The 21,208-nt window shown below is 56.4% G+C and overlaps 1 protein-coding gene across 5 annotated transcripts; it reads right to left on the reverse strand.

Annotated features, from left to right (window-relative positions):
* Positions 1 to 3,021: 3,021 nt before the first annotated feature.
* On the reverse strand, positions 3,022 to 19,772 carry P2RY2 (purinergic receptor P2Y2). Of its 5 annotated transcripts, none has more exons than XM_045555520.1 (3): positions 19,639 to 19,772; positions 10,293 to 10,386; positions 3,022 to 4,831 (listed from the first exon to the last, which is right to left on the reverse strand). In XM_045555520.1, the coding sequence occupies exon 3, from the start codon at positions 4,825 to 4,827 to the stop codon at positions 3,700 to 3,702; it is 1,128 nt and encodes a 375-aa protein (XP_045411476.1). In that variant the 5' UTR covers positions 4,828 to 4,831; positions 10,293 to 10,386; positions 19,639 to 19,772; the 3' UTR covers positions 3,022 to 3,699. The 5 variants fall into 5 exon arrangements, with proteins under 5 accessions (XP_045411476.1, XP_045411472.1, XP_045411474.1 ...); XM_045555516.1 differs by having other exon boundaries at positions 10,293 to 10,482; XM_045555518.1 differs by having other exon boundaries at positions 3,022 to 4,966; positions 10,293 to 10,482.
* Between the last annotated feature and the right edge of the window lie 1,436 nt (positions 19,773 to 21,208).

Genomic DNA, 21,208 nt, shown 5'->3' on the forward strand with positions numbered 1-21,208 from the left:
TGGGAACAGCTGCGGTGGGCACATCGGCAGGCACCCCCACCACCTGACTCTCTACCCTCTCCCGCCTCCCACCCCCTGCCCATGCCCCTGCCTCAGTTCCAGGGCTCTGCTCTGTTCCCTGGCCGGGAAGAGCTGGGCAGTGTGGGTGACAGCAGGATTCCCACGATGGCACCGACCTGCACTGAAGCAGCAAGAGCAGCCTGAGCCCCTGGCTCACATCCAGGCGCCGCGCTGACCTGCCCAGTGACCTTGGGCAAGGCCCCGCCCCTCGCTGGCCTTGAGTCTGCAGCTGGCCTGGATAATCCCTGGGGTCCGGTCCCATGGCTGGGCGACTCACTTGCCCTTTCACAGTGGCCTTCATGAGTCAACAGCCCCAGGAAGTGATGTCAGGGTGGGGAGGTGGGAAGGGGCAGGGAGGCCCGGAGAGTAAGAGGAGATATTTTGAGGGCAGGCAGGTCCCCCCACGTCACCGCTGGACAATGGTCTGGGGCTGGGAGTGGAAAATCCTGGTCTTACTTGGGCTGAAAATAGCACAAGGCAGCAGGGCAGCAACCTCACCCTCAAGGCGTGTGCCTGGGCACCAAGCAGCAAGGCCGATGTTATACCTAGGGGCCAGGCAGTCCAGCTGGGGTCCAGAGGTGGGGGCGTGGGCCTGTCCCTGGTCCCTGAGGGTCTCCGTTCCCCACCCCCACCCACATCTGCCACAGGATTAGATGGTGAAGAAGCCCCTCCTCTGGTGCTGGGTTCGTAGGGTCTCCAGGGCAGCTGCAGGAGGGCTAGGTGGGCAGGACCTGAGAGGAACGGGACCTAAGGGACCTTGGGGCTGTGGCTGCCATAGCCCCACCCCCAAGCAGAGATGAGCACTAAGGACCCCCAAAGTCATGAGGTACAACCCTTGCCTCCAGGTCTAAGCAGGTCTGAGAGGGTCAGAACTCAGCACTCACGCTCTTGGCCTGCAGGGGAGGGGCGCCCTGTAAACTGGGATGGGGTTCAGCCAGAGCAGCAGCTGGTAGGAAAGAGATAGGCTTGGGCCTGCGGGAAAGGTCAAGGACAGTGTGTAAGAGGCAGTCACTAAGAAAGCTCAGAGGGACTCTGGCGACATTAACAGAAGTATAGAACCTAGAATGTGGGAGGTGAGTATCTCACACTATTCTGGGCAGGTCACCCACATTGTACAATGCAGAGTTATCATTTGGGTGATAACTGTGATGAGTCTCTGCCACATGAGGGAGCTGTGGAGTCAGGCTCTGAATAGAGCAACCCCTGGAGGTGCCCTGCCTTTGACAAGGCAGAGTGGGAAGGGTAGAGAAGTTGTAGGAGGTAGGCAGAGTTGGCCCACCGGGCAAGGGCTCTCCCAGAGGGAGAGCAGTAAGTCCCTGTCTTTGAGGTCAAGAGTGAGGCCTGTCAGCTTTGTCCTGCTGCCCAAAGGCTAGGTGCTGGAGCCCATCCAGCTGAGCTCCACAAATTGTCTCAGAGTAGTCCCAGCTGGACCCAGGACCTGTCATGGGTGAGACCTATATCCCTCATTTTAAGCCCTGATCAAGCCTGAGCACCAACCATCCTGCCACACAGCTGGGATTTTGCCAGAAGGCAGGGGCTGCGAGGGAAGAGGAGTGAGTCTCTCTCACACTTACCCCCGGTGCAAGGGAAGCCTCATGGTCAGGGCAAGGAGGGAGCCTGCTTTGGCCTCCTTGAGGCCCAGCCCCAGTCTCGAGCCTGTACCCACTGTCTGCCTGCTTATGGTTCCCACACACCGTGCTCTTTTGCCCCCATGTCTTTGCCCAGGATGTATCCTGCACCTGCGTGTTCTCCTGGGGAACTGCTTTCCTTGGAAGCTACAGATCAGGAGTCTCCTGCTCCGTGAGTCCCTGGCACACAGCCCCATCCACTCAGCATTACCCAGTGGTGTGCTGGAGCAACCTGTACCTGCTTGCAAGAGCCAACAGTCAACTTTTCAGGGATTTTACAAGGAGGTGGACATCAGGTTTGTAGTTTGAAATTGGCCATGGTAGGAATATTCGCACCATGGCAATCGGCAATGCTACAAATAAGGGGGTCCCCTCACCCCCCTGGAGATCCAGTTAACTGGATTAACATTTACCAGCAAGTGACTGGTCATCACCTAAACTAAGGCATCCCAAGGACTGGGACCCCACCTGACTCCTCTATGCTCGGCACAGAGCCAGGCACAGGAGCCAGTTGGCTTTAAAGTGGGGTTGATCTGGGGTCTGGAGAGGGGATCCCTGATGTGAGACTGTTAACAAACCCCCAAGGGGGGTTTAATGTTCACTGCATAGAAAGCCAATTATTGAGATAATGAGGATTGTCAAGGAAGAAAGGATTTATTTTAGTGGACATGTCAATTGGGAGGTTAGGAGGTATAAACCGGTTTAAATCCCCGACCAACAGGGTCAGGGGGTTTTTTTGGAGATGAAATGAATAATGCATCAGGGGAGTGAGCATCACTGCATGTTTGGGGTGGAGTGCAGAGCACACAGGCACGGTGAGAAATCATGTTAGTACATGTGTCCCATGATCAAAAAGGGATACGTCCCTCCCAGAGCAGGGATTTTAGTACTATAATGAGCTAGGGGTTAATACTGGTCATTCTTTTAGCCTAGTGTGTACTCTCAGTGGGTCTTTGGGCACCATCTGTGGTGGAGAATTGCTTATCTTGTGTTCTCTGGACAATAAGTGGTGTAAGGGTGTGTAGTTATCTCGTGGCTACAAGGAGGTTCTGCCATTTCTGGGAAAGAAACTCAGAAGGGAATGCATCAGTCCAAGAGAAAGTTACAAAGTTCAGGTAAGCAAATCGGCCTGGGAACTGAAAATATAGAGAACTACAAAAAAACCTATGAAAAATGTTTTCTTGCTTACGGAACTGGTTATAAGACTACCCCTGAGACCACTAGTCGGAAGGCAGGTGGCAGAAGACGACAGATTGGAGAAGGGACCCTTGTGTGGGTGTTGAAAGTTTCCCAGACCATATCCCCGTCCTCGGACCACACAATAGGGCACAGCTTGGCAGGCAACAAAACCTTTAGTATAAGTTACAGCTTCACACTGGCTCCCGTCCCGGGGGAGCCTCTAGAGGAGTCTGTGACATCAGTCCCCAGATGTTCATCACTTGGGCAGGGGGTACTCCTCCAGCTGAGTCCACTGTGGCACCCAGTCCTGCCCCAGACCACCATGGGAACGCAGCGTGACTACTTACCAGGGTCCTCCAGCCAACCTGTGACTCTGCCCCCACCCCAGGTGGCTCAGACTCAGACCTTGCTGTGTGACCTTTGTAAGACACCTTCCTCTCTGGGCCTGTTTCTCCATTTGACTTAAATAGACTGGACTCCAGCCTGGGTACCTTGGCAGGTACAGCCAGCTAATCTGCATGGGAGTCAGGCCAGGGGCAGCACTGGCCATGAACACTGGACTTTCTTGAAACCTTATTCCCCCAATCACACATACAAATGATAAGTGGGGACTGTGGCTATGGGGACAGTTGACTCTCTTCTGGACCATGGAGGAGGGAGTATCTTGAGCCCCTGCTACATGACAGAGCAGGGGGTCATGGCTTCCTTTATCATCTAGCATGAGTCCCTGATGGTCCCTATCTGGGGAGACCATGCCACTTGCACAAGTCCTGGTCCTCAACATCTCCCCTTCTCTCCAAATAAACTTGCACAGGCCCAAAGGGTTCAGGACCTACAGCTGGATATCCTTAGTGTTCTGGCTACCGGCTGGCGTGGACTCAGTCCGCCTGGAGTCTTCACTGCTGGCTGACACATCTTCTGCCCTCCGGAGGTCAGGTCTGTCCGACCTTCGCAGGCCCAGCCTGCGACGAGCCCGGGCAGTGGGGGTGGGGTCTGTGGGTGGTTTGGCGTCCCGGGCGAAGCGCACGAGCCTCTGCCCAGCCAGGAAGTAGAGCACGGGGTCAAGGCAACTGTTGGCGCTGGCCAGCGGCCGGGTGATCTTGTAAGCCGTGTTGATGGCGTCCAGGGTGCGACAGCTGAGGTCCAGCGAGCGGAAGGAGTAGTAGAGGGTGCGGGTGACGTGGAAAGGCAGGAAGCAGAGGGTGAAGACCGCCAGCACCACGGCGATGGTGCGCACCGACTTGCGCTTGGCCCGCGGCAGGCCTCCCGTGGTCCCATACGCCGGCTTCAGCAGCCGCCGTGCCATGAGCACGTAGCAGACCAGGATGACGGCGAAGGGCGCCGCGAAGAGCAGGCCCAGCATGACGGAACTGTAGGCCACGAAGTGGCTGAAGAGCTCGGGCGCCGACGTGTCGTGGCAGGTGATGCGGCTTCCGCGGGTGCTGGTGGTGACGAAGTAGAGCACGGGCGCCTGGCAGGCTAGCACCAGCGCCCACACGGCCGCCGCCACCCGGCGGGCGTAGCGGGCCCGGCCCCAGCGCAGGGAGCGCAGGGGGCGCAGGACGCCCAGGCAGCGGTGCACGCTGATGCAGGTCAGGAAGAGGATGCTGCAGTATAGGTTGGTGTAGAAGAGGAAGCGTACCAGCTTGCAGAGCACCGTGCTGAAGGGCCAGTGGTCGCCGCGGGCGTAGTAATAGACCAGCAGCGGCAGGGAGGCCGCGTACAGCGCGTCCGACACGGCCAGGTGGAACATGTACGTGGTGGAGGCGTTCCAGGTCTTGAGGCGGCACAGGAAGATGTAGAGCGCCGCGGCGTTCAGACCCAGCCCGAGCACGCACACCGCTCCATAGGACACGGGCAGCAGCAGGTACTTGAAGTCCTCGTTGAAGCGGCATTTGTAGCCCAGCTCATCCCCATCCCAGGTGCCATTGATGGTGCCATTCCCGGGGCCTTCCGCCATCGCCCTGCAGAGACCGGGGAGTGGGGAGAACAGTCAGGGTCACGGGAGGCTTTGCCAGGGGGCCTGACACACCCACCTGACCAGGGCCTCGGTTGCCATCCGACGTGGATCTGGACCCAGAACCTCCAAATCCTGGAACCTGGAGGATGCACGAGATCCGCAAATGTAAGGAACATATGATTCTCAAACTTTAGAACAGAGGTAGGGAAACTGTAGCCCAAAGCCCAGACCCAGCCCACCAGTCTGTTTTTGGAAATAAAGCTTTATTAGAATACAGCCATACCCATCTGTTAACAAAGACCATATGGCCTGCAAGATCTAAAATATTTGCTATCTGACCTTAAAAAGTTTGCTGACCCTGCTCTAGAACTTCGGGATCACAAAGTTCTACATCTAGGATTCTGAGTTCTACAGTCTGAGGAGTTGGGAGTGCCAGAGGAGTATAGTCTCAGATCTATGGGAGGGGGCCTTCCCGGCTGGCTGGCCCTGCTTCACAGCCAGTGCCCACTGCCTGCGGAGGCCTTTCTGGCCGGTGGGCAGCCCGTAGCCTCCCGGGGGCACTGCCAACTTCCTTCCTGCAGCTCATCTTCCCACTCCCTGGGAGGCTCTGGTCCTGTGCCTGGTATTTTGGTATTTGAGGAAATATTTCCAAGGATCTCCCTCTTCAGTTATTCATTTAATCACTCAGTAAATATTTTTTGGATATTCCTATATTCTGGCACTTTCTACATCTGCAAACAGAAGTCATGACCCCAAGACCTGTGAGGCTACCAGATGGGACAGTGACCCTACTGAAGAGTCTAGGGAAGTCTGTGGTGGAGACGGGGATGGGAGGGGAGGGCAGAGAGGGACTTCTGTGAAGTTTCTTCCACGCCTACCTAGTTTCTCTTTCATGACATTCCCCTACCTTGTCCCTAGTGAGCATATGACACACCCATGGGGACTGAGTGCCCAGCAGACAGTGAGTGCCCAGACAGCTTATCCACCTTCCTCTTCTCCCCACCCCTACCAGCGTCAGCAAGAATAGCTCTCTCTCAGCTGGGATGCAGGGGACAGACCCCAGTCTGGAGGGCAGAGATGTGCCCAAAGTTCCCAGAAGGCAGGCTGGAAATCACAGCAAAAGTCCCAGGTGGGCAGGTTTAAGAAAAACGCAAAGAATAACTTTCTAGGCCGGGCCTGGTGGCTCATGCCTGTAATCCTAGCACTCTGGGAGGCCAAGGCGGGGTGGGGGGTGGGGGGGAATCGCTCAAGGTCAGGAGTTCAAGACCAGCCTGAGCAAGAGTGAGACCCTGTCTCTACTAAAAAGAGAAAGAAATTATCTGGACAACTAAAAATATATAGGAAAAATTAGCCGGGCATGGTGGCACAGGCCTGTAGTCCCAGCTACTCGGGAGGCTGAGGCAGAAGGATCACTTGAGCCCAGGAGTTTGAGGTTGCTGTGAGCTAGGCTGACGCCACGGCACTCACTCTAGCCCGGGCAACAGAGTGAGACTCTCTCAAAAAAAAAAAAAAAAACAGAAAAAAAAAAAGAGTAACTTTCTAACAGGGTAAAGGTACTACTATGTGTGCTTTATTAAAGTTACTTCATTTAATCCTTACCATATGCTCTGGGAGTCAGGTCACCACCCCCAGTTTTCTAATCAAAAGGCAAAGACACAGATCATTTGAGTAATTTGGTCAAGGTGACACAGCTAGGGATGGGCTGCGGTTCCTATCCTGGTCCATCCCACAAGGGAAGGGGCTGTAGGGAGGAGGTAGTGAACTCCCTGTTCATAGAGATAGGCAAACAGCTGTCTAGTAGAGGCTGCAGGAGGGCTTGTGCCCTGTGCATGGGTGTGTCTGGAAGGCTAGAGAGGGCAGATGACATGTGAGTCCTCCCCACCCTGAGAATCTGAGGCTGTACAATTCCCTTCATTTTGGATCCTGGGGTCCTGAGAGGCTGGGACTGGGGAACTCTACAGGGCAGCAACATCCACTCCCTTAGACCCTCAGCTTCCTGCCCAGCCTTGGCCTCCCAGCAGCAGTTAAAGGCCCATGACCTTGAGATTAGGGGGCCTGAGGGAGAATATAGGTCCCTCAGTTTCCCTTCTTTCTCCATTTCCCCCGATCTTCCCTGTTTCCTGTTGTCAGCAAATGTACAACCTAGGAGGAAAGGGACCTGCACCGTTGACACCCCCTCCATGGACCCAGATGGCTCCCCAAAGAGCCAGGGAGGAGCCAAGAGGAGGAGGCAGGGAGAAGCTTATGTGATGCCAGGCTAAGAGGAGACAGGTAGTGGCTGGAGTCTGACAGGGCCAAGTGGCTGGACCCCTCTTGCCCAAGGGTCAGGACAATTCCTGCACCCCACCCTTGCCCCATGCCCCAGCCCAGTGCCAGCGTCTACCTCTCATTGCTGGAACATTGCATCAGCCTTCTTCCTCCAGCCTCAGCCCCCTCCCAAATCCAAATCCAGAGGGGTCTTTGTAAAAGACAAAGTCATTGCCCTACTAGAAACCCTCCTGTGGCTCCTGCCTTCTCTTAGGAGAAAGCCCAGCTCCTTTGTCTGGTACTCTAGGTTTTCTTTTTTCTTTTTCTCTTTTTTTCTTTCTTTCTTTCTTTTTTTTTTAAATGGGATCTCACTGTATCATCCAGGCTGGTCTCAAACTGCTGGGCTCAAGCAATCCTCCTGCTTCAGCCTCCCAAGTAGCTGGGACTACAGGTGTAAGCCGCCACCCCCCCAGCTCCTGGTACTTGAGGTTTTCATAACCCAGCCTCTGCCAACCACATCACCCCCATCCCCTGTGACCTGCGGTTTCCTGAATGTGCTCACCACTCTCCCCTCACAGCCTTAGTTCCTGCGGCTCCTTGTACCTGGATCCAGTCTTTTTTTTTTTTTTTTTTGAGACAGAGTCTCACTTTGTTACCCGGGCTAGAGTGAGTGCTGTGGCGTCACCCTAGCTCACAGCAACCTCAAACTCCTGGGCTTAAGCGATCCTACTGCTGCCTCAGCCTCCCGAATAGCTGGGACTACAGGCATGCGCCACCATGCCCGGCTAATTTTTTCTATATATATTTTTAGTTGTCCAGATAATTTTTATTTCTATTTTTAGTAGAGTTCAAGCTGGTCTTGAACTCCTGACCTCGAGCGATCCACCCGCCTCGGCCTCCCAGAGTGCTAGGATTACAGGTGTGAGCCACCGCTCCCGGCCCTTGAGCCTCATCTCCACTCGCTGAGCTCTTTATCCTTTAGTGCAGCAAACTCTAGTGACTAGAACCTGGCTTCTGGGGTCAGACTGCCTTTGTCTCCCTGGCTGTAAAATGAGCTGGTTGACAGAATCTCCATCATAAGACGGCTGGGGAGATTGAGTAATTCGTGCAAAGTGTTTGGAGCAGAGCCTGGCTCATAGTAGGTACACTGCGGTGTTATGAGCGTCCAGGCTCAGCTCATAAGTGGCCTTTTCCAGAACCCTTTGGGGAGCTCTCTCAGGCCACGGGCGGAGGAGGGGCTGTGGAGGAGATGAGGGGAGACCTCAGAGATGTTTGGGAGGGAGGCTCCGGAGACCGTTTCCAGAGAAATTTGGTGTCAGACACGGTAAGTGTGGGTGGGGATGGGTGCAGGCTGGGGCTGCTGGGTCTGGTGCTTTGGAAGGCAGGCTGGGCATCGCTGGCCCACAGAAGCTGCAGGAGGAGCGTGGAGAGGCCGCAAGTGTGAGACTGAGGAGCTGTAGAGGGGCCATATTCCCTCCTGGGACAGAGCCCTGGCCTGGGACTCAGAAAGCTTAGGTTCCAGTCCAGCTCTGCCACAGAATCCTAGGTGACATCAGGCATTTCCTTCCCTCCCGAGTCTCAGACCTCTCATGGGTCAAATCCCCCAGCTGTGCTCCTGTCCCAGGGCCAAGGCCTGGCTGGCCTCTCCCCAGATTAGGGGAAGGGCCTTCATCTTCCCTTCGTAGTCAACATCTCATTGCTCCGCAACGAGAGTTTCCTGCTAATCACTAACGGTGGAATCTCTGACACTGAGAAGAGGGGTGGAGACTTCCCTGTCTCCCCACGAACTGAGGGAGCTGCCCCTTCCACCTGTTTTAAAACATCCTGGCCTCCACCCTCCCAGGCCAGCTGGGGACTCCATCACTGTGGGCCCTGGGCCAGACTGACCCCGCCCACCCCCTCCTTCCACGGGCTGCCTCACCAACCTGGGAGTATGTCTTTTCCCGCCTCAGCCTCGGCTTTAGGGAGACAGGGAAGTCCCCAGGCCTCTCCCTCAGGCCTCCCCTCTGCCTCTCCTGACCCTGGCTGCCCTTGGGACCTCCCCCCAGGCTCCTAGGGAGCCGGGCTCCACCTGACTTTGTCTAATATCACTCACTAACCCCTTTGGGCCCAGTTCTGGCTGGCCCTGCCCTGAGGAGCTCCCAGTCTGGAGGGGAGGTGTGAGCCATTTAAGGGCCCTTCCAGGCTTCCCCACCTTTGCTCATGCTGTCCTTTCTGTCTGGAACACCTTTCCAGACAGAAATGTCTTCTCAAATGTCACCTTATCTCTGAAGCTCTCCCCCTCTACCATCACCCCTCAGGGCATTCCTTGCTGGTAATTTGTCCTTCCAGCCTCTAATGCGACACATTCCAGGTGCTCCTTGAAGGTTGAGTCCATCTGATGTTTTTCTCTGTCCCTATCATCCATCAAGAGGCCCAACCCACAGCAGGTGTTACAGGAAGAAGAGAATGAATGAATGAATGAATGAATGAATGAAGCACAAGAGGCTATGGGAGCCCAGAGGAGGCTGAGCCTGATGAAGGTGCATCTCCTTTCCCTTACTTCTCTGAGGGCCTCTCGGAGGACAATGTTGCTTAAAGGTTTCTCAGCTGCTGACCTAGGTGGCCAGGGGACAACCCAGCCCTCCTGGGGGCCCAGCACACCTGGGACCTGCTTATTCCTGGACAGGCCCCTGGACTGTCTCTCCTTCAAGAGCTTCAAGGGCCCAGAAGTCTCTGCGCTTCCCTGGATAGCCAGGGAAACGGCAGGGGGAGGGGAACTAGACCCAGGCATTCTGGAGACTGATCGGCTGTCTGAGGCCTGCCACATATTTCTATCTGGCTCAGGTCACCGGCCAGCCTGATCAGCAGTTCTCCATCCTGGAGCCCCCACTGCCAGCCACTCTGCTTGGTGGGGGCCAGATCTGGGCTGAGCAGCTTCTACGCAGCCTCTTCATTTCATCCCCATCCCCCACCTCCACCCCTTGGTAGGTACTGCCATAGAGGTCAAGCTATTTGTTCAAGGTCACACTGCCAGGAATTGGAAAAAGTGGGCTTGACACCCAGGGCTGTCTGGCTCCAAAGCCTGAATTCATCACAGCCTGGGATGAGGAAGCGGGTCAGGGCACCTGCCTTGGGACCCGCCAATCTAACCCCAGTTTAGTGCACACACGTGCACAACATACACGCGTACCTGCTCAAGCCTCCCAGCCAGTGGACCCGCCCTGGCACCCCTGTACCTGACCAGCCCCTGCTCTTGAGGTCAGGATGCTCAGCGCCTGCTCAGGTTCCTCGCTCATGAATGCACACGCCTGGACCAGGCTGCCAGGAACTCTGCGGGAAACAGGAAAAACAGGTCCCCAGGCCTGGGGCCACGCCCAGCCTCCAGCATTTTTCAGGGCAGGCAGTGCCACAGCCCGCAGGGGGCTCCTGCAGACACAAGAAGGTGGAGACAGCTTGGGTTCAGGGTCATGGGAAGCCAGCCAGGCCAAGCCCTCCCAGGGCCACTGCCTCTTTTCTAACCTTGGCCTGAAAGAGGCAGAGGGGTGGCCTGGTGCTTGTCCTGGTCACAGTTTCCTCTTTATACCCAACCTCAGCTGTGCACCCCAGCTCACATGCTCCAGCCTCCTTCCCCAGGTGCCCCCTTTCACAGGAGTGTGGCTCTGCCGGGGGAAGGTCTCCCCCAGTGTCCTATAGAACTGAGCCAAGCCTCCAGTGTCCCCTCCCTGAGGCCTGGTTCTGTGCTTTGGCCCCACAGCAGGAAACGGTCAATACCGTCCTTGCCCAGGACACACTCTATTGTACTCCTCCCAACACACTTTTCCCAAGCTGGGTCTCTGTCTAGAATATCCCTCCTCCCCACTCGCAGCTCTAAGCATTCCTCCCCAGGCACCAGAAACACAAACCCCACACCTGAGCATGCAGGCACAGATACACCAAGATGCACAGATGTACAGAGGCACGCAGAGCCACGCTCAGACATACATGCAGTGGACACACACATGGTCCAGGCAGTCAGGGCCTGGAACAGCCTCCAGAAATCACCTGTGCCAAACGCCCTGTGACAGAGGAGGAAGCCAAGGCTCAGGGCCTCGCAGTGAGTCAGGGACAGAGCCAGGATGAGAACATGGCCCTTCTGCGTTCTGGCCCCAGCTTGGTCTTGCCTTGGAGCCCCTCATGCACAAGAAGCACAGGGCTTCTGTGAGGGGTGCCTGGTAGAGGGCCCCCTCTGTAGGGGCAGATCCCAGCATCCACCAGACATATAAGAGGAAAGCAACATCCCCTTCCTAAACTACCTTCTCCTATCTGATTCTTTCCCCTAGAATGGGGCAGCGGGTCTGAGACAGCTGCAGCCAGGTCCCCAGGCTGGAAGTGCAGTACAGGTGCGGGGAGGGGGGGATGTGGGAGAGGAGATGGGGCCCGCAGGAACAGGGCTGGAAGGGGCGTGGGAAATGCCTCTGGGCCACTGTTTACTTAGTGTACCTTAGAGTGCTGGGTCCTCTCAGGCTGACATGGCCACTGGGCTGGTAGCTGTCTGCCAGTGTACTCTAATGCCTATGACAAGGCCAAGGGACATCACATTTTCACCCTGCTCCACCCGGGTGCACACCCTGTTTTCTCCTCCTTAGGAGATGCCTCCACTCAACAGGCTAAGATGGAGCACAGCATTGTCTCAAAGTCATTGCCCCATTTCTGAGAAGGGCCTCCACCATCCTTCCAGGCTTCAAACCTCAGATGTAACCTGACAACCTCTCTCTTCCACCCCATTTGAACCCCATCACTCATCAAGTCAGTTCAACTGTGAAGCCCCTCAGACATGCACCCCTTAGACCTGCACTTCCCCACACCACTGCCCCAGCCCCTCCCTGGACTCCTTGCCACCACCCCTGTCCCATCTGTCCAGCCTTCACACTGCAGTAATGAGGTCTTCCTAAAACACAAATCCAACCACATACTGTTAAGTTCAAAACCCTTCCATGGCTCCCTAGTGCCCTTGGGCTAATGTCCAAGCTCCTCCGCCTGGCACCCAGGCCCTTGCTGATCTGGTCCCTGCCAACCCACCCTCTTTGCCTTCACACCCATCTTCTTGTCTCAGGCACAACAAAAGCAGTCCCATGGTCATATCTTTGCTCAGGGACACCCTCCCTTATCTTCTAATGCCTGTATCCTAAGAGTTTAGTGCTGTCTCTACCATATTCTGTGTTAAGATGGCTTCATATTCCTCTTGTCATTTAATCCTAAGAGACTCAGAAAGGCTAAATGACCTCCCAGGGTAACCAAGCTAGCAAACAGCAGAGCAGCTCTGGTCTGTCTGATGACAGAAGCTATGACCGTGACCACAGCTCTTACCTGCGAGGCCCAGGCCTCTGCCCAGGAAGCTCCCTAACCATCCCTCATTCAGTCCCACAGCTCTGCCTGTCTGGTCGGTTCTCCACCAGAGGAGTGCCCAACCGACAGGGCCCTGGATTTACTCTTCTTAGTACTTCCCTAGTGTGAGGTGGCCACGATGGTTATTGTACCCATCTAAAAGGTGGAAAAACTAAGGCCAGAAGGGGTAGCTCAAGGTCTCAACAAGATCATAAGTCAAGGGCAGAGCCAAGGCTAGCATGCAGACCATGCTGACCTGGCTCTGCCCCCACCCTAATCTGGGTCTTTCTCTCTGTGGCCCTAGGCTAGGGAGCCTGAAACTAGGGGGAGGGGCTGGGGCAGGTCCCAGGCTGGCTGCGGAATTTCCAGGGTGGTTGGACAACATTCCAGCAGCTCCACTAGGGTGTGCCACGCAACCTGGCTGGTGGACCCTGTCCAGCCTGGCAGGGGAGAGTGTCCTGTCACCACTCTGGAGACCCCTGCTGCCTGTCTCTGCCAGGGGTGGAATGCTGCAAGGGGAAACAAAGAGCCTGCACCCTGCCATCGTGAGGGCAGGAGAGGGCACTGGGCAGGTGGGAAATCTCAGTTCTGCTATTCCCAGCAGGACTTGGACAAATCTAACTCCAAAACCCAAATCTCAATTCCTCTCAATATCAGAACAGTACCTGCCTCAGAGGGTTGCCCAGATAGTTAAATGAGATGATTCAAACTCCTTTTAGGAACTAATAAAAGAGGATTTCAGCAAAGTGGAGAAGGCAGGGACGATGAAGCTATCTCAGGAAGACAAGGGAGAGGGCAGGAAACCCCACAGGAATTACGGGCAGGGGCTACAGGTAGTGAGGTCATGGTCAGACTGTCCACAGATCAAGTTTCCAACACTGACAGCATCCTCTGGGGAGGCAGTTCAGGGACCCCATGCAGGAACTAGACACCTGCCATACTCCTTCACTCACTCGCCCTTCACAAAGGTTGCCTGTCCCTGGGCAGGGCACGCGGGGACTCAGAGGCAGGTCAGACCCTTCCTTGATCGCAAGGAGCTCACTGTCAAGGCGGGAGAGGCACACTCAGAAACAAGCAGTGACAACTCAGGGTGGTCAGGCCTGAACAGAGCCAAGGTGGTCCCGAATGGGAGTGAAGAGTGGCTACAGAAGGCTTCCCGGGGCAAAGGACATCTGACCTGCATTTTGGAAGATGAGTAGGAGTCAGCTGGGTGGAGAGAGAGGAGGAGCAGAGTGAGCAAAAGCCAGAGCAAGAGATGACATGACATGCTTGGGGACTGTTAATTATCCCTATGGCTTGGGAGTGGAGAGGGCAAGGCTGGGTTGCACAGGCTTAGAAGCTTAGAAGTCACCTCTGTCCCCTCCCAAATGTCCTCCAAGAAACCTTGCCTGATGTGCTGCTGCACCGTGAGCACTGGGGCTGGTCTGCAGACACAGCCACGGGGTAACCTCTGAAGTTATCAGCCAGTGCTGTTGCAGTGTGAGGCCTCCCCCTCAGGAGGCCCTTGGGCCTGTAGCCCCTCCCAGGGCCTCTCTCCCTCTAGGGAGCCCCAGGATCCTGGCTGTGGGGGCTACTCACTGAGGCTGAGCTCAGAGCATCTGAGTGTGTGGGTCTCAGATCAGCCAGGCTTACAGATGAGGAAACGGAGACCCCCTAAGGACGAGGGGCCTTACTCAAGGTCTGGTATTCTAATTATTTCCAGGGTGGGGTTGAGCAAACAACCCCTGACCCAGAGCAGAACTCCAAACCACCCCTCCCACCCCAACTTAGCACAGCCCAGCACAGGGCCATGGAGATGCGCTACTGAACTGAGCAGGTTCAGAACCACAATGTCCCGGACGAGACCCCGACCTATCACACCCAATGCCTCCAGCCAGACTCAGGAGGCCAAGAACCCTGTGTTCAGGCTCCAACTTGGAACCACCCATGCTGTGCAATCTTGGTCAAGTCAGTCCTCCTCTCTGAGACTCGGGTTCTTCACTGGTCAAACAGGGAGAATCACCACTACCTGGGACAGCTCATGAGGAATGAGTAAGATGGGGGCAGGTGGGTGCTCCCCGGTGCTGGCAAATTGTGCACTGCCCTGATGTGGAGGTTGTGTCTGCCTGTCACGACAGGGAGTCACTGAAATCCAGAGGCCCATGATGGATTCTCAGTGGGGGTGAGGGGGAGCCTCCCAGGTGTCCCCAGCAGAGGGGCAGAGGTCATGGTCAGAGCAGTCAGGGAAGGCTTCTGGAAGAGGAGTTGTGATCAGGTTTAAGGAGGAGCAGGAAGGGTCCCGCTTGGGAGGAAAGAGGGAGAATGGAGAACCCGAGGTGGAAAAAGGGGTAGAAGTGTAGAAAGGATACCTGCCAGTCTGATTCTGAGTTCACTGGTTCTCAGAGTCCAGTTCCAAGAGTCTCTGGTTCTAGGAGTGAACGCTAAGTGTTTCTTTAATTCTGTTACTTGTTGCTCCTGATAGCCTTTGCTTCTGAGATTTTCAGAACCACCCGAGTCTGGAGTAATGCAGTCATAAATTACACTCCCAGGAGACACAAAGTCCCAGCAAACACTTGCCAGTGCCCTCGTGTGCCCAGCCTCAGAGCGACCCTGTGCACCCAGGCCCAGATCACACCCTGTCAGGCCTTTGAGGAGCGCACGATCTGGCTGGGGAGAAAGACGCGCAGATAGGGACTAAGTCCGCTTGGGTGATTAAGCCATGACCAAAAGAAGCCCAGGAGCCACAGAGCCCAGAGCAACCCCTACCTGGCCTGGGGGAGGTGGTCAGGGAGCATTTCCCAGAGGAGGGGCCATTGAGCTGGGATTTAATAAATGATTAGGAGTTTGTTAGGTAGAAAAAGGGTAGGAAGGCACTGAAGGCAGGAGAGGCATGTGCAAAGACTTGGTGGTGTCAGAGTGTGGCCTGCTGGGGACAGGCCAGGAGATCACGAGTGGCTGGTGTGGAGGATTAGGTGGCATGGAATGTGTGGGGGCCTGAGGAACTCACATGAAAAGGCTCAAATGCCAGGCTGAGGAGTTTGGCCTCTATTCTGAGGAAAATGGGGAGCCATGGCAGGGCTTCAGAGGGGGAGGACATGGCCAGAGTTGACCTTTAGAAAGATGGTGCCATATGGAAGGTGGGTGGGACTGGGGAGTCTGGAGGGAGGGAGACCAAGGAGGAGACTGTATGTACAATGGGGCCGTGACAGGAGTGGGTCCCTTGGCCCTGGATTTCCTGCAAGAGGGGAAGCATCCTTCCCTGCCCACAGCCCAGCCATGGCAAGAAGTCCTCCTATACGCTGGGGCTGGAGGCTGGGCACTCACAGGGAATCCATGCCAGCACCAGGAGGCTCTCCTCAGACAGAGGAAGAAGACAGGGCCATGTGGGCCCCAAAAGTCTGAGGGAGGCCCTCCTCCCTGGCCCCAGTGCCCAGGCCTCTCCTCTAGGGAGCTGCAATGACAGGGACAAGGATAGACCCTTTACAGGGTAGAGGGCCAACAAGATTCCCAGCAGGGCCCAGGCTGCCTACCCTCCCAGCAGAAACTCCAGCTGCTCATCCTGGACCAGGAAGGATTCAGACCTAGGAGATGGGGTGTCAGGAGTAGAAGAACTCCTCTGCTCGAGAGCCAACTGTGGCTCTCCATGGAGCAAGGACCTCCTCTTCTACTGTGCGCCTGCCTTCACCTGGTCATTCATTTCCCAAATACTCACTGGCATCTGCTCTGTGCCCAACCTGTGCTGGGTGATGAGGACTGAGAGAGAAAGCAGGGATGGCCTGGTCTAGTCCTGAAACTGGCCTCTGGGAGTACAGTGGTCAGAGTGGGCCTCCACAGCCAGCCTCCCCCCTCAGGGACCAGTAATAGGGAAAGGCCAGGCCTGAGGACCCAGTGGCAGCCCAAGAGGAAGGTATGGCCCGAAGGGTACACCAGAGAGGCCTACAGAAGGCAGTTTGGGGAGAGGAAATATTTCATTGCGGCACCTCTTCCTCCTCTCACAAGATCAAGGCTTCTCTGGTCCTACGGGCAGGCATTATCTTATCAGCAATTGGGTAATCAGGCCACAAGAAAGCCCCAAAGACAGGTTCCCAGGGCAGAACTCAAACTCCTTTCAGCCTGGAAGCCAGAGGACCAGGCCTTACCCTGATGGGGCTCCTGTCTTGGATGGGGAGGGCTAAGCCGGAGCAGCAGACAGGAGCCCCAGATTTCACCTTGGCTTAGTGACCTTGGGCAAGATACTTTCCACGCCTCTATTTCCTCATCTACAAGATGGAGACAGCAATTCCTCCTGCATAGGGGTGTTGGAAGATAAAATGAGGGATTTTTGTAAGTTGTTATTCGTAAGCTATCTCTGCAGAGGGTGCAAGGGGAGAGAAACGCATTCAATAATTAAATTCTAATGACCAGCATAATCCCTTGCTGTTGCACCCGTGTTCTATTATAGTCTTCAAAATGCATCTAAGTCTATGAGTATCACACTCCTCCCCTGAGCATTGCACTTTAAAGCTTACACAGCTCTTTCCTGGCCAGTATTCTTAAGAATTCTCATAGCAACTTTGCACTCGAGGAGGCAAGGCTCATCATTCCCAATTGACCGATGGCAAAACGGGCGCCTAGAGAGGCATAATGGCCTCTCGAAGGAACATGGCCACAAAATCACTCATGAGGCCTTGGTGATGCCCTCACACTCTCTTAGCTGATTCTAGGGGGTTCCAGAAGGCTCAGAGCCCTGTGCATCCTAAGCAGGAGGGGGACAGGAATGGAGGAGCCATAGCCTCACTCTGCAGCTCAGCTTGGCAGCTATTTCTTTTTTTTCTTCTTCTTTTTTTACCCTCTCTCTTGGCAGCTATTTCTGAAGGTTACCCACTACGATCCTCCAACCCCTCTGGCCAGACCCTAGGACAGCCTAAGACAGGCAGAGGAGAAGAAAGAGTGACAAGCCTGTGCCAGAGCCTCCCCCTTGCTCCCCACCGCGCACACTCTCAAACGTAGGACCTTACTGGTTCTGGCCTCCTTTTAGAGGCTGGCAGGGCAGGAACTATCCCATGGTCACCCAACAAGTTGAGGGCAGAGCTGGGATGAGATCAATTGCAGGTCCACTAGGCCCCCCTGGGAGAGGGAGAGTTCTAAGTGTCCCCAAATTCCTCAACAGGAGCATCTGAGAGCTCAGGGGAAAGTGTTTGGCCAAAGGGGCAAGGGCTAACTCAGAGTTTAAAAAATGCCTGGGTTGTTTCTGGTGTCAGCATCACAAATGCCCTGACCTTCCTGCACTTGGCACTATTCAATCCATTCTCCACCTGCAGCCAGAGAGACCTTTCGGAAATGCTGCTCTGACCATGGATCTCCTCTGCTCATAAATTTCCATGGCTCCCTGTTGCCTTCAGGATGAAATCTAAGTCTTCAGCCTGCACACGCTGGGTCCTGCAGTGCTGCAGACCACACTGTGAAAACCTGTGCCGCTTGCTTTGATGACCAGATTCTGGTTTACCCTTCTTTGTAGTGACATAGAGCTCCACTGCAGACAGCCCTTCACTGGGGAAGTTGCGGGCAGAGACAAGGGGATATGGGGCTGCTGTGGTTCTCTCAGTTCAGCTCATCTCTGTGCAGGGTGCTGGCAACACAGAAATAAGCAAGCCACAGTTTCAGCCCTGCAGGAGCCCCCAGACTTAGAGAGAGGGAAGGAGGAGATAGATATAGACCATGACAGTCTAGGGTAGGACCAGGGTTGTCAGCACCAAGACTGCAGAGGCCCAGAAGACACTCCAACCCAGCTGGGGGATCAAGGAAGGCTTTCTGGACGAGGGGACATCGGAGCTGGGCCCCAAGTCTGGGTAGTTCTCCAGTTGAGGAAGGTGAGAGTAGCTGGGCATGTCAGGCAGTGAGCACAGAATATGCAGTGGGCAGAGGCAAGAAACAGCCCAGTGCGTACAGGAGTCTACAGGCAGTTACTGTACGGTAAAGAGTGAGGTGGGAGAGGTGGCTGGAAAGGTCTGCAAGGACCGGTTTTCGAGGCCTTAAGTCCCAGGCTAAGGGGTTCAGGCTTGGTCCTGTGGAAGTCTTGTGAAAGTTTAGCCTAGGGAGAGGCATGGTTGGGAGCTTGGTTTCAGGAGGCTCCCTGTAAGGACTGACCCTCCACCCCCAAGCTGTGGGCCTGCCCAGGGGGACACTGGTGCTGAACATGCCCCACACATCAGCTCCTCAATAGCCCTCAAGTTCCACATCACTAGTATTCCTTTTTCACAGATGAGGCCATTGAGACTCAGAGAAGGGCACCTTGCTCAGGGTCACACAGTTGCCAAGGCTGGATTGGAACTTAGGTCTCTGAGTCTCCAGAGCTCTTTTGTGCACCCCATGGACCCTGTCTGCTCAGAGAATCTTCTTCCTCCCACTCCCAGCCACAGATAACTGAGACTTCCCTGGGGCCCCAACCTGATCCTCAAAAGCTCGTCATTACTCCAGCCTAGATCCAAAACAAACCGGGAGATCAAGCTGCAGACCCGGGGAAGGGAGCCGGGATGCCCGGCTGAGAGGAACAGCCACGGACCCCAGAGATCCAGACTGACCACGCTGGTCTCTAGCAGGACCGGACCCGTGGGCTGGGCTCCTGGAGGACCCCAAGCCTGCCACTGGCTGCCCTAGTGGGGGAGTAGGGGACGGACTTTCTCCTGACTAACCTCCTACAGCTCCACCTGCCAGATTAAAAGTCCTCTGACAGAGGCTTAACTGTCCTTCCTTGCCGCTGCACCCTCCTTTCCACTTCCTCCCTGTAACTGCCCCCTAGTCTTACTGGCGGCCAGGACAGGCGGGCCACCCAGAGTGACCCTGGGGTAGGACTGGGCGCAGGGAGTCTCTGGCCGCAGCGCCTCCCCGCCGGGGCGCTCACATCGGAGCACACGCACAGACGAATCCCACAAGTTCAGCTACGGCCCCCGGGGCGCACACACTCACCCACTAACACACAGACTTCCCAGATATGCGGCCACACACAACCTACTTACGACCAGGGTGTTTGTCCACACTCACCGAGATCGACACTGCGGTGGAGACAAAGTTCAACCACGGACGCACAGGCGCGCGCTACACAGCAGCCCAGAACAGCGTCCCAGTAGGACCCACACGCACGCGCCTCTGTCCCTCTCTGGCCGGAGCTGAGTCGGCACCTGCCAGTCCGACCCACCGCGTCCCCAGGCCACGCCCGTGTCCTGCCGGTGTCCTGCCCCCTCCAGGCGACCCACCCCTCACCTCTGCGCTGCGTTCCTCCGCCCGGGGTGCCGTCGCCGCCGCTCCCGGGTGCCAGCGCCCAGGTCCCGCCGCCGCGGGGACCCACGTGCTTGGCAGCCCGGTTGTCCCAGGCGTGCCTCGCTCCCCACCCCGTGGCCCGGGCGGGCGCGGGGCGGGGCGGACTCTGGACAGACCCTGGCGCCGCCCCGCGGCCGCCCCGACAGACACCTCGCCACCCGCTCCGGGACGCCGCCCAGCGACACGGCCGCGGGGTCAGCGCGTCTGCAACCGGGGCTGCGCGGGGAGGGGCCGGCGACGAAGGTCCTACCTACCGCCTGGCCAGGAGGACGCTCACCTGCCTCACGCTGACCTGGAGCGCGTGAGCAGAGGTTTTCAGAGGCGCCGAAGTTTTACAGGTTTTCCTGGTGCCCGCGTGGCCCACTGCGGACCTTCTCGCCGAGCCTCAGCTCTGCTCCACCTCTGCCCCGCTCCGACCCGCCTGGCTCGCCGCGAAGCGACCTGCTCCGGAGAGACCCGCTCAGGAGCCCCTCGCTGAGAACGCACCTCCCTGGCTCGAGGCGGGCGGGGCGGGGCTCTCCCCATCGCCCTGGGAAGGGAAGCAAGGCGTTCAGATCCAGCCTTCCTTCCCAGCTCCGTAGGAGGCAGGCGGCGGAGGGACCCTCTCCTACGACCCTCCTCCCCTTCCCTTTCCTTAATCTCAACAGCAAATGGTTCCTCATTTTGAGCTGCCTTTAACTCCCTTGTCTGCCCTTAACCCCACTCTGATGGCCTTCCGTAGTCTGGGACCCTGTGTCTGTCCCCTGTGTCTGTCCCTTTCCTGGACTGTGAGCTCTGGAGGGCAAGAACCACGTTGGGAGGTGCTCCATCCTCGAGCGTGTGAATGGATGAATGAGCAAGTGCCCCCTCCCCGGACCCCCCACCTCATTTGCGGTCCAGGACTCAGAAGCGTAGGTTCCGGCCCAGCTTCAGCACTGACTCTGGGAGACCTTGTCCCAGTTCCAGTCCCTCTCAGGGCCCCCTTTTCTGTGAAATGGAGCCAATCACACTGATACTCCCACCTCCCAATGCCCATCCGCCCCATGCTGTGGCTGGTGCAGTGGCAGGACAGGTGCAGAGGAGGACTCTTCCTGTGGCCCAGGAGCTTGCTCAGGGCCCTGAGGCCTGGGGCTCTGCGAGGCTCCATATCAGCTGCCAGCCCCAGGAGGGGTCCAGGAAGGGTGCTGGCTGCAGCCCTGCCAGGAGCAAGAGGGCAAGTGGACAGACAGCCCTGTGTGACTGAGCCGCCTCTGCAGTCCCGCTGGGAACTTCGCTTGGGAGACACAAAGGCCCCTTGTGCAGCCTCCTCCACCTATTGTCCAAGCTGGTCCATGCAGCTTTCAGGGGCTTAGATATTCCCATAGCCCCACGTTGTGGGGCCCAGGCCTTAGGGTCCTAGTGTGGGGAAGAACATTTGGGCACTGGAATCTCAGCCAACTCTCTCTTTCTTGTCCCCATTCCAAGCCTTCAAACCTTCTACTGTCACTGCGGTTTAGCCCAGGAGGAAAAAAGAAATTCCTTTGATGCCAAGTTG

Source organism: Lemur catta, chromosome 7 (assembly GCF_020740605.2).
Source record: "Lemur catta isolate mLemCat1 chromosome 7, mLemCat1.pri, whole genome shotgun sequence".
Lineage (NCBI taxonomy): Eukaryota > Metazoa > Chordata > Mammalia > Primates > Lemuridae > Lemur > Lemur catta.